General features: G+C 41.7%; 1 protein-coding gene across 1 annotated transcript; it reads left to right on the top strand.

The window, feature by feature from the left end:
• The first annotated feature begins 1,892 nt into the window (after window positions 1-1,892).
• si:dkey-117m1.4 (uncharacterized) lies at window positions 1,893-18,621 on the top strand. The gene is made up of 9 exons (XM_023956744.2): window positions 1,893-2,090; window positions 8,119-8,213; window positions 8,509-8,572; window positions 10,002-10,359; window positions 11,090-11,164; window positions 12,180-13,198; window positions 15,344-16,170; window positions 16,284-16,535; window positions 17,148-18,621. Exons 1-9 carry the CDS (start codon window positions 2,011-2,013, stop codon window positions 17,405-17,407), a joined length of 3,030 nt encoding a protein of 1,009 aa, XP_023812512.2. The 5' UTR covers window positions 1,893-2,010; the 3' UTR covers window positions 17,408-18,621.
• The last annotated feature ends 606 nt before the right edge of the window (window positions 18,622-19,227 follow it).

Genomic DNA, 19,227 nt, shown 5'->3' with positions numbered 1-19,227 from the left:
GATCCTATAAAAGTTATTAAAAAGAAAACACACAAAAAAATCTCTTGCATTATGGGACACAAGAATAATAAAATGTTTCTGCACAGATCTGATTTGTTGCTTCCTGCTTTTGTAGTTTTCCATTAAATATTTGTTTTTTTGCCAATCAAATTAATTTGTATTGATATATACCATAAAAATGTTTCAAAATAGAATACATCAATTTGCTTGTATGTATAGTAGAAAATACCATATGGATTGAGGCACTGTAGGTTTTTATTACTTTAATGGACAAACGAACTCGTGCGTCACAGCGGAGAAGGAACATGTGATGTCACTCCAGTCCAATGTGTGGCAAGTTATGTGACCATACAGTGTGGTAGAATGTTCTAATAAAGTTCCATTCGTATTTTTTTTGTGGAAAAACAACAGTATGCTGAACTTTAGGAACCTAAATGTGAATGGATTCAACATTCATTTTTGTTTACTTGTTTGTTCGTACTGTTTGTATTTCATTTACACTTGATTATCTAGCAACGAATCTGGAATACCTCACCTGCACTGTTCAGTACCCATATTTGTCTCTGAGTCACACCGGTAGAATGTTTGGCTAAAGATGTCCTGGATTGGTTTTAGGTCAGTGAATCGGATCGAATTGGATCGTTCAAAATTAACCAATATCGACTATCAATCTTAATGACATCCACAAATTATGATATGAATCGAACTGTAGTTCAAATTAATCGTTCCACCCCTACCCCTAACTAAAACTGGTCTTTTCATACATTCTCTGTGAAGTCTTTGGTTGCTACAGAAATGTCCAAATGTGATTCTTTCAATTTTCTTTTACAAAGGCTTTTTTCCCCGTTTTTTTTTTTATAACAAATGATAACAAAATGTAAACTTTGACCCTCATTTGAGCATCCGTGACACCTGGTCAAGGAGTTTTGATGATGATGTTAACCTTGATGGGAGTGTCCATTTTTTTGTGAAAAGGCAAAAAAAGTTGGTGAGTTATAAAAAGTTGGATACAAATTTATCAATGGAAAAGAATAGAACATAGACTATTAGAAAAATCCAGTTTATTATTAAGACATGAAAAATTGCTTCATTGAAAAGCTAAGGGTAAGAAAATATAAAATATTTCACCAAACGTAACCAAGTATGCTACAAAAACTCATAATAATAATAATATTAATAATAATAATAACAATAACGACAATAAAACGTAAACATTTTCTACATTTTTGATTAAAGCAGTTATGTTATAGGATTAAAATGCTGAATCCAGTCTCTGACTGACCTCATTTGCTTTTAAATTCACATGCATTGCAGAGACGTGAGTTTGAGCACTTGTCACGTTTGAATTAATCAATTTTAGTATAAAATTGCTTGTAAAAGTAATGCATTTATTCTGAGTTTTTTTTTCTTTTTTACATTGACGGATGGTTTAAATTAAATTTTAAACAATTAGCAACTGGAATTTCTTTTTAATATTCCAAAATATTGGTAACAAGGTTAGTTTGTTGGTGGTGTGGTGTTTTCTCTCTAAGAAGATGAATTTAGGAGTAAAGATTTCAGGAAAAATTTACATCATTGACATTTTAACCGTTATTTTTTAAAATTTGTTTTGTTCTGTAAGTATTTTTATAACAAAAAAATCGTGGTCATCAAGTTTTTCCACCTTTTTTGAACGGTCTACTTTTCTCATTTGCTAGGTGGACGCGTCCATTCTCCCGTAGGGGGAATTGAATACACTATTCTTTTAATAAATTGTCATGCAGCCAATAATTGAGACTTATAGAGATATCATCTAATTATTTATAACATTAAACCTTCGCTCGGTCTATTATGGCCATTTTTATATGTTAGCGTTCATTAGTGATTCCCTGCTGTGCACTGCCGACCCCTCCGCTCGACTGCTGTGGAAGCGGCCGGAATAACCTTGATGTGAGCCAGTTGAACTGCCGGAGAGAAGAGCGAGAGGCTGAACCGTGAGGCGGTACGATACCATCAGCTGCTGGCGTGAACATGGCGGAGACCGCACGCGCAGGCTTCGAATATACTCACAGTGACGGCGAAGGCGTCAAAACCACAGCGCCAACGCGGGGGTGAGTCTGTCAACTGCAAACACGCGACAGTGGTGGACTGTTGCAGTGTTTTCTTGTCCACTGAGTGACAGAGGAACTCGAGTGGGCGTGTGCGCACCCGTATGCGTGAGCGTGTTTTGAAGAGAATAAAGTTCTCCTCGTGGGTTTTAGTTTAGTTTATGATCACAGAGTAAATGTGGCAGAGATGGTAATTATGAGATAAACTCGTTCGGTTTCGTCATGTTTGTGGTTTTGAACATTAATATCCCCTTACAGCAGGTCTCCAAAGAGGCGTGTGATTAAAACACGCCCACTTATTATTATTCGTTATATTGTGACAGCATAAAGGAATGAAGGCACAAATAAGCACGTCAGTCAGTCACAGACACACACGTCCTCCACACCTGTTACAGGTGAGTCTCCGTTTCTGACGGAGAAGGACGCTGGGAAGAACAAAGTTCCCTGGAATGTTACGCGACTGTTTCGCGAAGTTTCAAACATGTTGGAATTAAACTACTTCGATGTTTGTGCCTCGCGCGCGTGTGTTTGAAAGAGCTCGTGCCTGCTTTAGGCGCGCGGGCACACGCCTAGGCTGTGATTGTGTAAAAGTGGAAGACACAAACATACACAGAGGGGAGAGAGGGATCGTGAGAGAGATTGAAGGAGTATTGTGTGATGTGTTCATGTGTGTGTGTGTGTAGGGCAGAGGTAGGAGGTGTGTGTGTGTGTGTGTGTGTGAGAGAGAGAGAGAGAGAGAAACAGAAAGGGATGGGAGGGGAAAAGAGTGTGCGTGACAGTGTGTGAGGGAGACAGAGATGAGGAGAGGGAGGGGGAGGAGTGTGTGTCAAAGAGAACAAGTGTGTGTGTGTGTATTGTGTGTGCATGCACACAAGTGTGTGCTTATGTGTGGGGTTGTGCAGCTCAGTTAGTTTCTGTTTTCATGCACTAGGATTGTGGAGCTCAGTGAGTTTGTGTGTGTGTGTTTTCATCCACTAGGTTGTTAGTATGGCTGGGTGTGTTTGTCCAAAGTGGGTTCTGCATAATTGTTGCAGTGTGTATCTGTGATTGAGTTGTATTGTGACATAGAAAAACTGACTCTGAAAGCCAGTAAAAAGAGTGCAGAGTGAAGGTGTGTTGAAGCAGAGAAAACTAAAGCCTATGTGTGTAGAACACAAATGACATAAAGTGTGTGTTAGAGAAAGAAGGGAAGTGTGTTAGATGTGCAGAGTAGGGGAGGGGACAGTGTGTTTGCGCATATGTGTGTTCAGAGATGGGGGAGGGAATGTGTGTGTGTGTGTGTTTGTTTGTGTGTGTTACAGACTGAAAGGAGAATTGAGTGAGTGTGTGAAGTGTTGTGTTTTTGCGTAACCAAATGTGTGATTGGGAGTTTGAAGGGTCATTGGTGCCTTGTGCAGAAAGTTCTGGAGTGTTTTTGGTCTTTAATGTACTGGGGTGTGTGTGTTTGTGCGTGCATGCATGTGATAATCAGAGGGGTGCAGGTTTAGCATGTGTCTAATGTATGTGCATGAGAGGGTAAAGAAGATGGAGAGTGTGTTGCAGAGACAGAGTGTGTATGTGTCTGAGAGAAAGAGTGGGAGATAGCAAAAGAGATGGGAGGGTGTGTGACAGTGAGGATGTGTGTGTTCGTGTCAGCAATCACTTGCATGCGTGCAAGCTTTAGAAACAGAGAGGGGGGTGGCATGTGTGCGTGTGCAGGCTCGTGTGTGTGTGTGTGCATGTGTGAGGTTGCGTGTGTATGTCTTGGAAACTGAAAAAAGGGCTTGGTATTGAGTGTGTGTTGCATGTGTAACTGTTTCTGTGTGTTTGTTCTGCAAGAGGTGTGTGAGTGTTCTGCAGTCAGTTGAGAGGGAGGGGTGTGTGTGTGTGTCATGGGGGAGACACACAAGGTTTATGTGTTTGTTGTGTATATGTGTGTTTGTAGCTCCTAGACAAGGGCAATGTGTTTGTGTGTGTGTGTCATGCAGAGGGAAGGAGAGTGTTTATGCATCTACTTTGTTTATGAAAGAGGACAGGAGTTTGTGTGTGTGTGTGTGTGGGTGGGTGGGTGTGTGTGTGTGTGTGTCTGTACGCATGCTCAAAGGAAAACTATATCTATGTGGGTGGAATGGTATATGCAAGCAAGGAAAAGATTGGTGTGTATTTTTATTAGTGTTATTATTGAGGATTGTGTGTGTGTGTGTTTGAAATAGAATGTTCTGCATGAAGGACAAAGTATAGACTTGAGTGTGTATGTGTGAGTGCGTGTGTATATGCATGTGTGTTGTTTGATAGGGTTCAGTCTAAATAAATGTGGATGAAGCGGCAAAGAAACTTGACAGGACGTGACAAAAGGTTGTGTTTTTGTGTGTATTTTTATCCACAAGCACACACAGTGTTTGCTTGCTTGTGACTGGGGAGGAATAACTTGTTTGCTGGAACATATGTGTTGTGTGTGTTTGTGTGTGCGCTTTTCAGTGGGGGAGACAATGCACTAAAGCAGACATGCAGGAGTGTGAGAGTCTGTCTCATACAGTGTGGGTGTGCTGACGTGTGTGTTTGTGCGTGCAAATGAGAGTGTGTGTGTGTCAACGATGGAACATGAGACTGTGGATTTGGTTATTTGAGAGAGAGAGAGAGTGTGTATGTGTGTGTTTGTGAGCGTGCATGCATGTGAGTTACAGAGGGGGGAAGGGTGTGTGTGTGTATCCACGTGAGCTTGACTAGAGTGAGGATATTTGTGTGTATGAGTGAGTGTGTGTGTACGTGCCTGTAAGCCTGAGAGGGCGGGGTTTGCGTGTGTGTGTCTGTGTGTGTGTCAAAGTCAGAGAGAAAGAGAGAAAGCACTGTTTGCGTGTCACTCTGTTTATGTGTGGGAGTGTGTGTTGATGCATGCATGTGGGCCAGGCAAGGGTACAAATGTGTGTATGTGCGTGTGTGCACACGTGTGTTTCTATGCTTGTGCTTACCCATATGTGTGTGTTAGTTTTTTTGTTGTTTGGGCATTTGTGCATGCACACTGTTAGAGAGCTGTGTGTGTGTGTTGTTTGGAAATGCTAAGAAAAAGAAAATGATGGAGAAAAGAACGGAATGAGATTTTGAAGGGTCAGTCCGCTAAAGAGTTGCAAGAAGACGGATTCAGAGATCAAAAAACCTCATGGAAACTCATTGAACCAAGACTAATCACAAAGACACACTCCATAAAACACAACTAATCCAGAAAAAAAAAAAACAGTAACAGGGTTTAACTAGGGGAAGTTGTTAACCTGTTGAATGGCACTGGTGTTGATTTTGTTCGTTGGGTTGTATTCGAATTTTCTCACTACTTGGTGCACTATAAAAGGACGTTAGCCATTTTTTGGGGTATCCAAAACTAAAATTCCAAAATGCAGTGTCCTGGAAATTTCCCAGAAGTCTTTGGAAAAAACCAGTGTGCATCAATGCCATTGACTGCATATGAGAGCTGGATCGAGTGAAGTGACGTCAACCATAGAAAACGGCTCACTTACGACTCCAACAAAAGGAAGTCACAATTTTTTTGCGATGCGGACGCCATAGTCTTGGAGCCAGACGATATCAGTAAGTAATGATCGCTCCAAATTGACCTGAGTCATCGTTTCTAAGGCAACCACTCTGGCCTCTTAGGAATGAGGTTGTTGCCCCTATCACTTGAAAGATTTGTTTGAGAGAATCGGTCAAACATTTCGAACATTTGACGCAGCGGCCAGCAAGCACCACATACTTTTATAGAGGCGTGTGATCGGCCAGTTCATAACTTGAAGATCTTGCCTAAAGAACAAATATTATGAAAATATAAATGAAAAAAATAGGATAAGCAAGAATTCTATGAAAAGTAGCAGATTAAGAATAGTTATTCTGACAAATTTTATGACTAAGTGAGTAATACCTGTTTATTTCTCTATATAAGTCTATTAGATTTTGGCTTCTTGGAGCCAGCAGGTACTTCTGATTTAGAACGTGAAGTGGGAGGGGGTCGCTCAGTCCAGTTCTCCCAACAAGTCAATGACTGATGCTCATTAGATTGGCGAATATTGACCGCAATGCACTGAATAATTGGTCATTTAAATACAATGTATGTAAATGCAAATACAATGTATTTAAAGGTATTTATTTTATAAATCATCCAAGTTTTTATCATCGGAACACATTTGATACATAAATAATCTCCATAAAATGTTCATAATTCCTAGGTTTTTACTTCAGCAAATGGGTACTGATCTCATATTTGCTGTTTTGAAAAAATATTGTGAGTATTTGTCCGAATTGCATTCCCGCCAATACATAGTCCTGGGCTAAATGGTCTTTTAGGGGTTTGGGAGTATTAAGGTCCTTTAGACATAGCCTTAGTGTCGACTACTGCTTAGAAAGACCGTGGTGAGACCATTTGTGTTATTAAAGTGAGGTTTGGGCTTTGTCAATGTATGGTCCAAGAACCACATGTTGGCACTGAACTAGATTGGTTCTCTTTACTCCCTAGTGCCACCCTTCCTTGTTTGTTTTAGGCAGTGCTGGCACAAAGCAAGAATCAACAAAAATAAAGGAAAACTATCCAAATAAAGGCGCAAACATATTTTGGCATTACTCTTCCAACTGATCCAAGTCTGCGGGTTTAGTTAGGATCAGCAGACAATCCTGAATTGGGGTATTTATTGCATTAAATTACAAGTAACCAATTCATCATTACATGGTGTCAATAGTGTGGAGTGTTCATCACATGAAGTACCACACTCAGATCATTGAAACGCGTCAGCTCAGCTCTTTGTTTTTAATTAGAGAGCAGCCAAAGTTGCCTTCTGCTGAAGAGCTGTAGTGAGAACTTTGGTCAATAGGCCACTGTGATATTTGTAGTTATCATTTTGAAGCACACATCCATCATGCTAAATTTATCTGTGAGGTAAAGGACGGGTAAAACTCACAATAGATGAGTTGAGGCAGGTATTTTGCCTCGCCTCCACTACTGCTCCTACACTTGGCTGTGGATCCTGTCTCCGGCTCGACTCGTGCCCCCCGACTGTCCCCCCAACTCCTTCTGGATGAAGCTCGTCTGCTGAACTTTAAATATGTAGTTTTAGAGATAGACAAGTTAATTCTTCTCTACGAGTTCTGGTAAATCGCCTGTCCGTCCTGGGGGACATCAGGCAAAAAAGCAAACAAAACAAACCCGGAAAGAATGGGGGAAATAATAATAGTTTCAAAAGTAACTAGTATTTCACACAAGTCATGATGTTTTTCCTGTATCTGAGAGTATACAAATACGTGCAGCTGGATGGCCCAGTTGGTTATGTGCAGGGCTGGCAGGGTTCGAATCCCAGGGACTGCAATGAGCTTCATCCAATGTGGGTCCTTGGCCAAGACCCTTCACGCTACTACCTAACTATGTAGCCACAAGGGTCCCCCTGTGCCGGTCCCCAGCCCTGGTTTTGTCAGGAAGGCATGCAGCGTAAACATCTCTGCCAAACCACCTGTGTGATCAGTGAAAGCTGATTCATTGTGGCAATATTCCGAAGGGTGAGCAAAAGGGTATAAAAGTATGTAGGAGTGCTGAAAAGTATTGTTTTTGTTTGAGTGTGAAATATTTTTTATGTCAGTTTTGAGCTATTGTTTATTAAACTAAACCTTTTCATAAAAAAAACTTGTTTTGTTAATTTCATATTGCACACATTTTTTTAAAAATAGGTTTCTTTAAAATGTTAAAAGTAAACTTTTGTTTCTTTTTTAGTTTACCAAATACTAAAGCAGAACATAAAATTGTCTTCATTTGTAACCTTTTTAGAAACTCCCCCCCCTCCACTAGGTTAAATATGTGTTCTGATCTGCTGGTATTGTTGTGGAGAAAAATTCAAAAGAACAACTTAAAATATCTTTTACTGTTGTAGTTAAAGAGAAGTTAGTATTTATTTGTGTTTATAAGGCAGCAGTTTAAGCCAGCATTTTATTGATCAACTCCTGACTTGACAGATATGAAGTTTGGCCATATTGATTAAATGATAATCATGTGTGTGTTCATGCCTTTTTTGTGTATTTGCTGCAGGCGCGGCTGTGGAAGAAAAAGAAAAGGAACACCTATGAAAGTCTTTGTCACGAGCACAGAAGAAGAACGTGCACCTGAACAGAAGTTCAGCCCAGGTTTGTGTTTGTTTCATACATCTTTTTCCTATAGCCACCAGCTGTGGTTGTGAGCAGATTTGCTGGTGAGAGGTTGTGAGCATGTGTGCATTTGCCTATGGTGTCTGTAATTGCTGTGGGGGTGGACCGGTGTGTGAGTGACCTACTTTTGAGTGTGTGCTTGACTTTGGATGCTCACCTGTGTGTGTGCTCCATGAGATTGGGTGATGACCTTTGTGTGTGTGTGTGTGTGTGTTTGTATTGCATGGCTCCCTGCCTTGTAGTCCTCTCATACAGACTGTTGCTGTTCTCTCAGGTGATTGTAAGGATGCAGCAGAAAGGAAGCAGGCCACTCTGGATGCGCCATCTTCTCACAGATGGTGAGTGCCTTCACTATTGTGACTCGGAGAAGCATCTCTCTGCACGTTCACACTGTACTGTTTGGTCCGGATTCGTTTGTCAGTAGTGCTGCCCTCAAATGAGCGACTGTTGTAACAGCATGGGGAGGTGTGGATGGAGGGTTTGAACGTGGGGTGTGCACACTGCCAAACTGGCTGGCAAACAGGCCTGGATTTAGTCAGCTCCACTGTGGGGTGCAGGTAGAATATTGGGGGGTGGGGGCAAGTCTGGGTATGCTGAGAGTTTGGGGTGTCTAATCCCTCAGAACCCCTAAAATGCATTGAAAACCATGTCATCATCATATCAGGTCATCGACCAATATATCTATCTCTCTACCCTCTGCATTTACTGGGCTTGGGACAGGCGTAAACAGGACACTGGTTTGTGCCCTGTTGAGGCAGCCTGTTTCTTAAAAAAACATTTTTATTTGATGTCTGTTTGACTATTTGTGCATCTGTCGGTCGGTCAGTCCTTACGTTTTGTTTGGCTTTTATTTTTATTTCTTTAGTTGATCTCAGATTTTTTGCAGGCCATCACATTTGAGGGGGGCAGTTATGGATTTAGGGGGACATTGCCCTCTTTGCTGGCAACATGAAATGGGACTCTAAAACTTTTATCCTTGAGCTTTTCAACTTTTGACCAATGAATTGGCAAATGAAAAATGAGAAGTCAATTTGTTTGAAAGTTGTATTTTTCAAAACCTAAACATTTAATGTGGTAGAAATTTATTTAAAAAAAATTTATTCTAAGCTAATAAATAATGAAAATCAATATAGGTTTAGTTTTTTTTCATCTATCCACATAGAATGAGGGACAGAAGACCTTAAGTAAAGCTACTACAGTATCTTGAACTACCATGAAATCACAACAATAGAAACATAATCATGGGATTTTTCTCTCTTCTGGATTCCTATTATCTCTATAAGTGGGGCAACTTTCTGAATCTGTGACTGCCAAATACTTTTTTAGCCCCACTGTATTTTAGCCTCACAATATGATTCATCTTCACGTACACTATTTGGTATTTCCCCACTCGCTTTGCTCAATTCCATCTTGTGGATCGTAGCACCTGAGATTTGGAAACTGGGAAATGTTTTGCATTGTTCCATAAAATTCTGGTAGTATGTTGTTGCTTTTTTAATTGAACACATTTTCCCCCTGTAATTGATCAGTTAAAAACCCCACAATATCTCTTTGGTAACTTTTATTGAATGTTGATTTATTTCAAACAAAATCTCCCCCCCCCCCCCCCCCTTTTTTTTATGGCTACCACAGATGGGCAGTTGGGTTTACTTTAAAATATGGTTTGTGCCCTTGAGACAGGAAAATAGAATAACGTAGAAAAATAAAACCAGTTGTAGGCTTTTTTTTATGAAGACAATGAAATCCATCATTCCTTCCATTCTTCAGTGGTCCATCAGAGCAGACTGAAGGTAAAGGTCTGACTGGCTCCAGGTCCCGCTCCGCTTCCACACCTGTTCCGTCTTCAGTGGCCTCATCCAGTCCAACCCCAGCTCCTTCCCCGGCCCCGGCCGTAACGGCTTCTGCCCAGGCCCGCTCTCTGACTCCTGGGTCCACGGTGCCGGTGACTCCGACCGCCTCTGCTCCGGCTCCTGCAACCAGCCCCTTCTCCCCCTCCCCTAACTGCCGTATACGAGAAGTCCACTGTGGCACTCAGGTGCGGTTGGTTGTTATTGCCATTCGGGACATCGCCAAGGGGGAGGAAATCACTGTTGACTACAGCCTTACAGAGTGGGGGGAGAATCTGGTGAGTTCACCACAAGGAAGTTCAGGCTTTTGGTGTCGCATTCTGGTTACAAACTTCAACCATGCTCTGAAATTTCTTAGAATAGATTTTGTCTGCAACTTCACCTCATCACCTAGATCTTGTATACCTTTTTCTTGGAGGAGCTAACAACCATTGGCCTAAAATAAAATCTGTTTTATTTAACCCAGTCATGTATTGATCCAAGTGCTTTCCCTACAATCAAATTTTAAATTCTTGTCACGTTCCATAACCTCATTTTACATATGAAACCATCATTCACAAAAAATGAATCACTTTTCAGATCCAAGCTTATTGTTTCTGCTTCTGAATCTATTTGTATGTTTACACTGAGTCTCAAGTGACCTCCGATAGGCTGCCATATGCTTATAAGCTCCACTCATTGTCACTCATTCTACACTTAAGCTAAGCAGGGCATGGTGTTACCATGGTGATAACTGAGAGCTCCAGCTCTCCTTCTACCTATAGTGCTTTAGCAACAGTAACCATGGTTATTCCATTACATCTGTCTCGCCTTTAATGGATGCCATGAGATTGGATCAATTTATTAGATAAAATGACAAAACCAGAACCGAATTAAAAAAAAGGATCAAAACCTAAACACTTAGCAGATGCTGAAATAATACAAATAATAGATATCCCCACTCAGAAACTACTTTTTTTATGTCCACTGTTGTTTAGTTTCTATCCCCTTTAATTATGTGTTCTACAGGGTTTCCGGACCACTCTGTCCCCAGCGCCACGCGAGTATAACTCTGACATTGAGAGCTGCAACGGCATCAAAAAGGTAAACAGAAAAAAAATACACTAATTTTTTTCAGGAACAGAAAAACCAGGTGGCTTTTCAGGACTCACTGGAGACTGGACTTGACTTCAGCTCAGTCACCATAAATAACTTTTTTTAATCAATAGTTAAGTGGACACACAATTTTCATGGCTGAACTATGAGGGTCAATGACGTGTTTAGATATTTAAGCCTTTCTTGTCAACTTGTAGTTAAGGAAAAAACTGCTGCAGCAAACCACAGTCGTCTTATAGTTTTGTTTTTGCTCTGATTCCATTCCTTTAAATTGGGGCTACTGCTGGACTTTCTCCTTTTAGCTTTGAAATAAAACAAATTAAATCCTCATTTCTTAACTTGTTATATGGGCAAAAGTAATCAGAATAAACGCCTGATGAGAATAAAAATGCGTCATGTAAACACGCCGTTCGGAATACTCTAGCCCGATCAGACTTATTCAGATCAAAATTTCCTTTCCGATCGAGATAGGTGGGTTATGCCAACTGTTGATCCGATTGTGGGTCACTACTGACCTTGCTTTTACGTTAAGCGTAAATGTTGTGGCGCTCCAGAGGAGGCTTTGAAGCGCGAACAGGACTGGCTGCCCCGTGCGAGCGAACCGCATCTCTGAGCAGAGCAGCCGGACTCGTAGCTTCATGTATGCGGGGGCAAGGGGAGGGTGCTTTTGTTATGGTGTGCACTCCGAAGGAGGCTTCGGACCGCAGGAGAACCGTGTCTCAAAGCATAGGAGTGGGTTTGGGACGGTGTGTGAGCTTGCGTTAGGCGGCTATTGAATGGAGAAATGTTGCTCCGCACAGTCCTGAGAAACTGTTCAAATAACCACGGGACTTTGAGTTTAGAATCGTATCCAGACAGAATAAAAGGCTGATGTTATTCTCACACATTTACGTGCAGCCAAGATGCACTTTGCAGCAATGACCGTATGGATTTTTAGTGCATCCAAAGCTAAGTGTTCTTGGCATGTATTATTAAAGTACAGTAAATATGATTATCCTTTCAGGAGGATGAGCCTGTTCCTTTGACGGTCCAGCAGCGACAGCAGCAGCAGCAGGATTATGTCACCCCCTCTTGGTCCCTGTCCCCATCCTCCTCCCCCATCTCCCACTCTGATGCTAGCGAGTCAGATGCTGGAGACGAGGACCGCTGCAGCCCACGGGGACGGCCACTTCGTCGGCGGAAAAAACGCCGTGGCACCCCTTCAAAAAAAAGGAAAACCCACGGGCCTGGGCGTCCCACACCACCCTCCTTCTCTGGTGTTCCTCAGTTCTCACCTTCGTGCTCATCTTCCTCTTCACCCACTAAGTCTGCGTTTAAACCACCGGCTGCTTTGAGTTCTGGAAGCACCACAAATCCCTCCAGAGGAGTCGTTTCCTCCGACTCTGTGCAGCAAACTTGTGAATACTGTGGACGCCACTTCCGCTCACTGGGCCGCCATCTCGATAAACACCACTCCCACCAGCCGGATTTGTGCTCCACCCTGGTTGAACGCTACACTCAAATGCCTCGTCTTCATGCACAAGACTCGTCTACAGCTCACGCTCTTGCTCAACAACACTCAAAATTTTCCCACAGTCGCAGCTTAGAGTCTGCACAGAATGGTGTCCAGGACCTGTCCATGTCTCTGTCCACCCTCTCTGCAGCCAACCAGTCCCCTGCCTCCTCTGGAAGAAGCTCCATGCCTTCTGTGCTGACTCCACACCAAGGGCAGAACGCTGCGTCTGTTTTAAAAAGAAGTCCACCTCTTGTGGGGAGAATCCAGTCAAAGAAAGGAGCAACAGTTGGACTAAAGACCGAAAGACTGGGAGAGGGAGAGGAGGATGAAGAAGAAATCGATGTTGTAGCGATAAGGGGGCTAAATGAGGAAGACGACATGGAGCTGACATGTCCTCAGTCCTTCAGCAGCAATTCAGCCAAAGTGGGAGAGCCACCAAAAGACGAGGAGGAGGAAGCAGAGGAGGAGAATGGATTGATGGAGGTGGAAGATGAAAGTGGAACAGAGGAAAAAGAAAGGATGCTGAGGTACCTTTTTTTTTTTTTCTTTTTTTCCTTTTGCGTCAGTTTAGAACTTTTCTAAACAGCCAAAGGGGTCACATAAGGGTCAGGCTGCACACATGCTGTGGTTGAGATCTTTCCTTTATGGCCAATGGAAGTAGAAGTAGTGGTCTCTGACCGGTTTTGTCGAACAATATTTTCACAGATCAGCCTTTACGAGGATGAAGTGGGCGTCTGTTTTTTTTTTCCTTTTTCCTTTTTCCTTTTTTTTTTTAATCTGTAAAATATCTGCATCTGCTATAAACTTCAGACTCTAAATTTTGTGTTTCCTATTAACCCATAACTCTCAAAGTGAAGCTAAAAAATGGACACCAACTTCAGCTTCATCAGGCTTTTAAGGTGCGACGGATAAATAAAAAAACTAAACTATAACTAATATTTTTTTTAAATATAACAAACGTGAATCCACCATTTGAGGAACTTTATTAGAAGCATCCTCATAATATTGAACAGCTGGTTTCTGAATATTGTGCATTATTATTGAAATTTTTGATTTGAAATGTTTATTTCAAGCAATCAAATAAAAATAATGCACAAAACAATACAATCAGCAGTTATGCATTCATGCATAGACGTATCAAACTAAGGATAATGGTCTGTGGTAACAATTGTCACAATAAATCCATATTTGGAGTAAAGATTCCTGGTTTTCGTCTGTTAAATGCAGATTTCTTTTGTCTTTGAAGTCAAGGTCTCTTCTGTTTTCTCACTGGCTCTACTTTTGTTTTTTGTTAACTTTGCTAGCTCCAAGGTTTCAATATAGCGGTTGGTGCAGCTGCTTAATGTATTTTTGAGACGTGACCGATGGAGTCGGATGTAGCATGGAGAATCCAGTCGTTTTCCAAACTAAAACTTTTTTTAGAATGAGATTAGAAGTAAAATGGAAAAAATACAGTTATTTTTTCCGTCCGGCCCAGTATCAACTGTCGTACTGGTCTGCTGCCTGGGGTTTTCAATATTTGTCAAAATAAAGGTTGCATTTGCAGCTTTAGATCCAGATCTGAGATAAACTGGAATAAACTGTAGATGATGTAGACTTTAAAGGATGTATACCAAAGCCTTTTATAGTAAACAATATCCATGTATGTGATAATTGTCACACAAAAAAACAACAGTTTTTGTTAAAAATTAGCTATTTTCCTGCGCTATTTTCCAACCTGGACTCCTTGATCTCGGAGGCACCGGACATTACCGTATAATAAACATTATAATACACTTAAAAGCTCAAAAAGTTTATTTTGCAACATAAAGGCTCTTTAAATGAGTAATTCTGAATGAAGACAAATGTTGTTGCTTTAACAAGTGAAGAAACGGAAAAAAACAGTTAAGAGTCTCGCATCAAAAGGGATTCAGCTTTTGTTTTAGTAAACCTTTTAGCTTTTAAAGTCCCACTCTGTTCTTCTTTTAATCGATTATAAAAGCGTTCCCAGTGGTTTTTTAATTAAGATGAAAATTACGCAGATCAAAAAGCCTGTCATTTTCTAGGACAATTTCAGCAGAGCAGCAGTAGTTCCTTAGAAATTCGCCTCCGAGTTCTGGATGGGACCTTTGGTGCAGAGCAAGCCCACCCCTACTTCCTGTCATCCATCTGTTTAAACGCTCTCCCACTGGCTTACAGCTTCTCAAACCCCCAACCTAACATTACCGGTGCAACAAAGATGGTGAGCAATATTGGAGCTATCCAGCCGTACAGTTTTGGGCCAGATGCCAGCTCAGACGAGGAAAACAAAGACGAACAGGGATCTAGTCATCAATAAGCAGAGGCCATGTCATGGAGCGAAGCAGGGAGCTTGTGGCTTGCCAGTTGTAGGTTCTACGACACACCTACAAGCTTTTTCAAATGACTTTTTTTTGTCAGCTCCTGAAAGAAATACTCATAGATGTCATTTTAAGCGTATTAATATATATGTCCTCAATCATGAGAAAAATGCCTCAAGAATATGTTAAAAGACTTAAAAGGAGTGGGTCTTTATATGAATGAAATCAATGTCAGTCAGCTGTAAAAATTCCCTCAATGAAGGATTAATACCAAAGATTCCTCCTCCTGCTATAACGGTTATAATTTAAACGTTTCAGATAATAAAATCTCTGTTTTTTTTCCTCCTTTAACAGTTCAGGGCGACACCACATGCTGCCGCTCCTGTCATCCCTGTCCTCACTGGTTCTGTACCTGCGTCGCCTCCAGCACTCTGCCTTCTTGTCCCTGTCCCGCCAGCTTCAGTCCGCAGAGGCCTGGCGCCTCCTCTGTCACTCCAGCCTTGCTCTCCTCATCCTGTACAACCGACGACGCGAGTGCGAGGTGTCCAAGCTGACCATCACGGAATATTGTGCTCGGGTCACGCCCCAGAGCCACGCTACTCTCCCATCCAGTGGTTGTCCTGCTCTCACGCCCCTGGAGGCTTCCCTCTCCCCTTTTGAGCGGCTGGTGCTGCCTCACCTGCCCAGAGTTGGAGTTCAAGGTAAACGTGGTCGGATCCAACCTCTCATACTTCCCCCTCACTGTGAACCCTGCCTGGAGCTTCTCCTGCAGACACGGCATGACGTTGGGGTTGACCCTGCAAACCCCTACATTTTTGCCAGACCCTACCACTCACCTGCCACACCACTGCGTGGAACAGACCTCCTGCGCAGCCTCGCTCGTTCCAGCGGAACCCGCAATCCCCGCGCCCTGACCCAGACTAGGGTTCGCCGCCAGGTCGCAATCTTAACTCAGCTTTTGCTGCTAGGAGAAGGAGAGGAGCCAGGGCAGACTGAAAGCAGCACCATTGAGAGGCTGGAGCACTTCCTGGAAAGAGAATACCACGTGACCCAGAACTGTGCTGGGATTGGTCAAGACCCAGGGTTGATGGGAAGGGTGGGGAGAGTGGTTCTGTGTGGAGAACGCGACGGAGTTCTGTTCAGAGGAATGAGCCTGAACGACATTTGTCTGGAACTGGACGGTAAGATGGATAGATGGACAAATCAGAGGGTTAACTTTTTTTTGCTACATTTTACTAGAAATTGGATTGAATTGAGTTTGAATTTCTATCATTTTCTCGACTTCCCTGTGCAGTGATGTCGGGAAACTCCGCAGACTCGTTCTCGGAGGGAGAGTCCAAAGGGGAGCACCGAAAGGAAAAGCTGGAGATGCCCTTTGCTGCTCCCGCTCTGAACTCGCCATCGGCCCTGCTGGACGACAGCAAGGGCAAGAACAACGGACGGGTGGGACGGCCCAAGAAACTCAAGAGCATTCAGCCCCCTCCCTCTCCTCTTCCATCCCAACTTCTTCCTCCACTTTCACCTGGAAACCGCAGAAGAGGCACAGGTCAGTTCAACTCTAATGCATTTGATTAATTAATAGAAATGTTTAGTGAGTTAAATTTATATAAAACTAATATATTTGGGGTGTGGGGGGTTACAAGGGTAAAATTAGGTTTGCACAAACGCTCACAATCTGGTTATTTTTTATAGCATTCAATATTTAGGCTGGCTGATTGTGATGATGGAAGACATATTTGAAGATTGTTGAGCACAAAATTGCATTGCTGAGTATTTCTTTATTCAAATGACATTGGGAGCAGACGGGGGGGGTAAAGCCGTTTGAAAAAGCTTGAACAGTCGATGGACCACAAACTCCCTTTTCTGCTCCATTCCAAAGCATCCAGTTTTGTTGCACCGCTAATATTAGGTTGGAATTTCTAATGGACTACTGCTGCTTTGCAGAAACTATGTCCTAGCAAACAATGGCCTAAAAGCAGCAAAACTGTAATGAAAAGACCACTGTGAACACTTCTAAAATAGATTGAAAGATGATCAGAGTGAGGCTTTAAGTTATATTGTGGCTTAAATGTGATGTTAAATCTCCACAATGATTCTCAGCTGTGAGGAGTGAAGTGTACTCACCTGCAGCGTGGTTCCCTCCTCTGTGTTACTGCAGGGAAGCGGGGCGTCCTGAAGCGCCCGTGGTCCGAGGCAGAGCGAGCAGCGGTGGAAGAGCACCTGACCCAGAACATCAATGAACTCCGAGTCCCCGCTAAGGCAGACTGTGAGCGCTGCCTCCAGAAGTGCCCCCTGCTGGTCAACAACCACCGCGACTGGCGCGCCATCAAGTTCTACTGCCACAACCGCATCCAGCTGCTGAAGAAGAACCTACGGCGGGAGAGTCAGCCGCAGCCGCAGCCTCTCACAGTCTGCTGAGGGAGACAGAGAAGAGAAACGACAGACTTTCATTTGACAAACACTTGCATTTAATTTTTCCCTTGAAAAAAGAATTTCTTTGTTGGTGCTTTAATTTAAGGTCATAAAGTGATTCCTGATGCTGATCTGGTCCTAAGCAACTCTCATGGATTTGTGATAACTAAAAAAGACTTCCCAGTCTGAAACTTTGGCAGCCCACAGACTAGTATTTGAACTTTATTTTTTTTTTAAACCCTTCCAGAATTAGACACACTTTTCGGAAAATTGGGTGGCAGCTGATCCTTACAGTGTTGTTTTGAGTGTTGTGAAGTAGCATTTGTGTTTATGCACAGGAAGTAGTGCATTTAAAAAAAAAGGCTAAAGTTTGGGTCACACTTTATTTCACTTGAACTTTTCTTTTATACTCACGTTAGGAGTCTTTCTCTCAAATAAGCTAGCTCTCTACCTTCAGTGATGACTCTGTTTTCATGACACTTGGACCTTATGTGTGAGTTGATGAATGAGCTCTGCATTTTTTTTAGATGAAATGCATTGATGCTTTAGATTATTGTAAGTTTCCCAAAATCAGCTAAAATTCCCCTTTTTTTGCCTTTAAGTGCTGTCAGATATGTGTTATTGTCCTATATGTGTGTGTTACTGCCTGTTGCACAGCTGTTCAAAGCATTAGCAAGTAGCTATATAGGCCAATAAACTGGATATCACTTTATGTGCGGAGAGGAACATTTCCGCTGATTGTCTTAAAGGTGCAAAGCCGGCATTTGTCAGAGAAGAGATTGTTTTGTGATGCCTCTTTAGTTGTGTTTTTCTTTCAAACAAAGACTTCCTCCTGTCTTTTTTCCCCTCCAACCAAGCTGGCCGCTCAACCAGATCTTTGTTTTGATTTTGTTCAAACCTTCAAGTGACAGACTTTCACACAACCTCAAAGCAGGTACTTGAACTTGTTTGAACCTTTTCTTTTTAATTTGAAGAAATTCATCTTCTGTCTTGCTTTAGCCTTGTCTGTTTTATTGTATACAACTAATATATTGGTAGAAGGCTAACTGGTTTATTTGGGTAGATATTATGTAGCTTTCTCAGATCTGAGTCATTGCTTTTTGTACAGAGGACTGTTTTGTAAATACTAAGAAAAAGAAATAACATTGTGACATGCCTTGGTTAGTGTGGTTATTCTTTTTTTTATATATAAATCTTATAAATCCTAAAAGTTCTATGAATTATTTTGTGTGTTGCCTCTTATTTTGTTGAGTTGTTTTTGTAAACCAATATTTTTGGGGTATTTTATAATTTATTTACAAGTATCATGACATGCATATGAACAGAATTTCCATGCAGGTTCATCTCCATTTCAACTCATTCTTTGTGCAGTTACAGTTAGTAAACACTAGATGGCGGTGCTGTACCACTACAGGTGAAGTCAATTCTTTAAATTAGGGAGTCTTCCTATGAAACAAACATGTTCAGTTTCTGGGTTGTATTATTTTAAAAGTTTATGCTTATTTTAAAATCAAAGCTATAAAAGAGGTTAAATTAAGTTCTATTAAAATTATATTAAAGAGGGGTTGAAATGACAAATTTGAGAGTTTTAGAACATAGAAAAGGCCTTTGTTAATCAAATTGTCATGTCTCTGTATTAAAGAAATACATACACAGAAACATCTTTATTTACTTCTCAAGAGTTTTTGGAGAAGCCGAGTTTTGAATGTAAACATTTGTTTGGTGAGAGTTTTCAGAAAGTGCCAACAATTACGTTTTTAGGAGTTAAAAACAGGCAGATAAGACTAGATTTGCTCTTTCTACGAGAAACAAAACAATTGAATAAA

This window comes from Oryzias latipes (assembly GCF_053564925.1).
Source record: "Oryzias latipes strain Hd-rR chromosome 1 unlocalized genomic scaffold, Olatipes_Hd-rR_3.1 chr1_Y".
Lineage (NCBI taxonomy): Eukaryota > Metazoa > Chordata > Actinopteri > Beloniformes > Adrianichthyidae > Oryzias > Oryzias latipes.
Note: the sequence above shows the minus strand (reverse complement) of the source record. Positions and strands in the feature narration are given on the sequence as shown.

Excerpts from the sequence above, each read along its gene's own strand:
- si:dkey-117m1.4 (XM_023956744.2), top strand. The coding sequence starts at position 2,011 with ATGGCGGAGACCGCACGCGCAGGCTTCGAATATACTCACAGTGACGGC. Across the intron at positions 8,214-8,508 it reads TGAACAGAAGTTCAGCCCAG|GTGATTGTAAGGATGCAGCA; the intron begins GTTTGTGTTTGT and ends CTGTTCTCTCAG. Across the intron at positions 11,165-12,179 it reads GCTGCAACGGCATCAAAAAG|GAGGATGAGCCTGTTCCTTT; the intron begins GTAAACAGAAAA and ends TTATCCTTTCAG.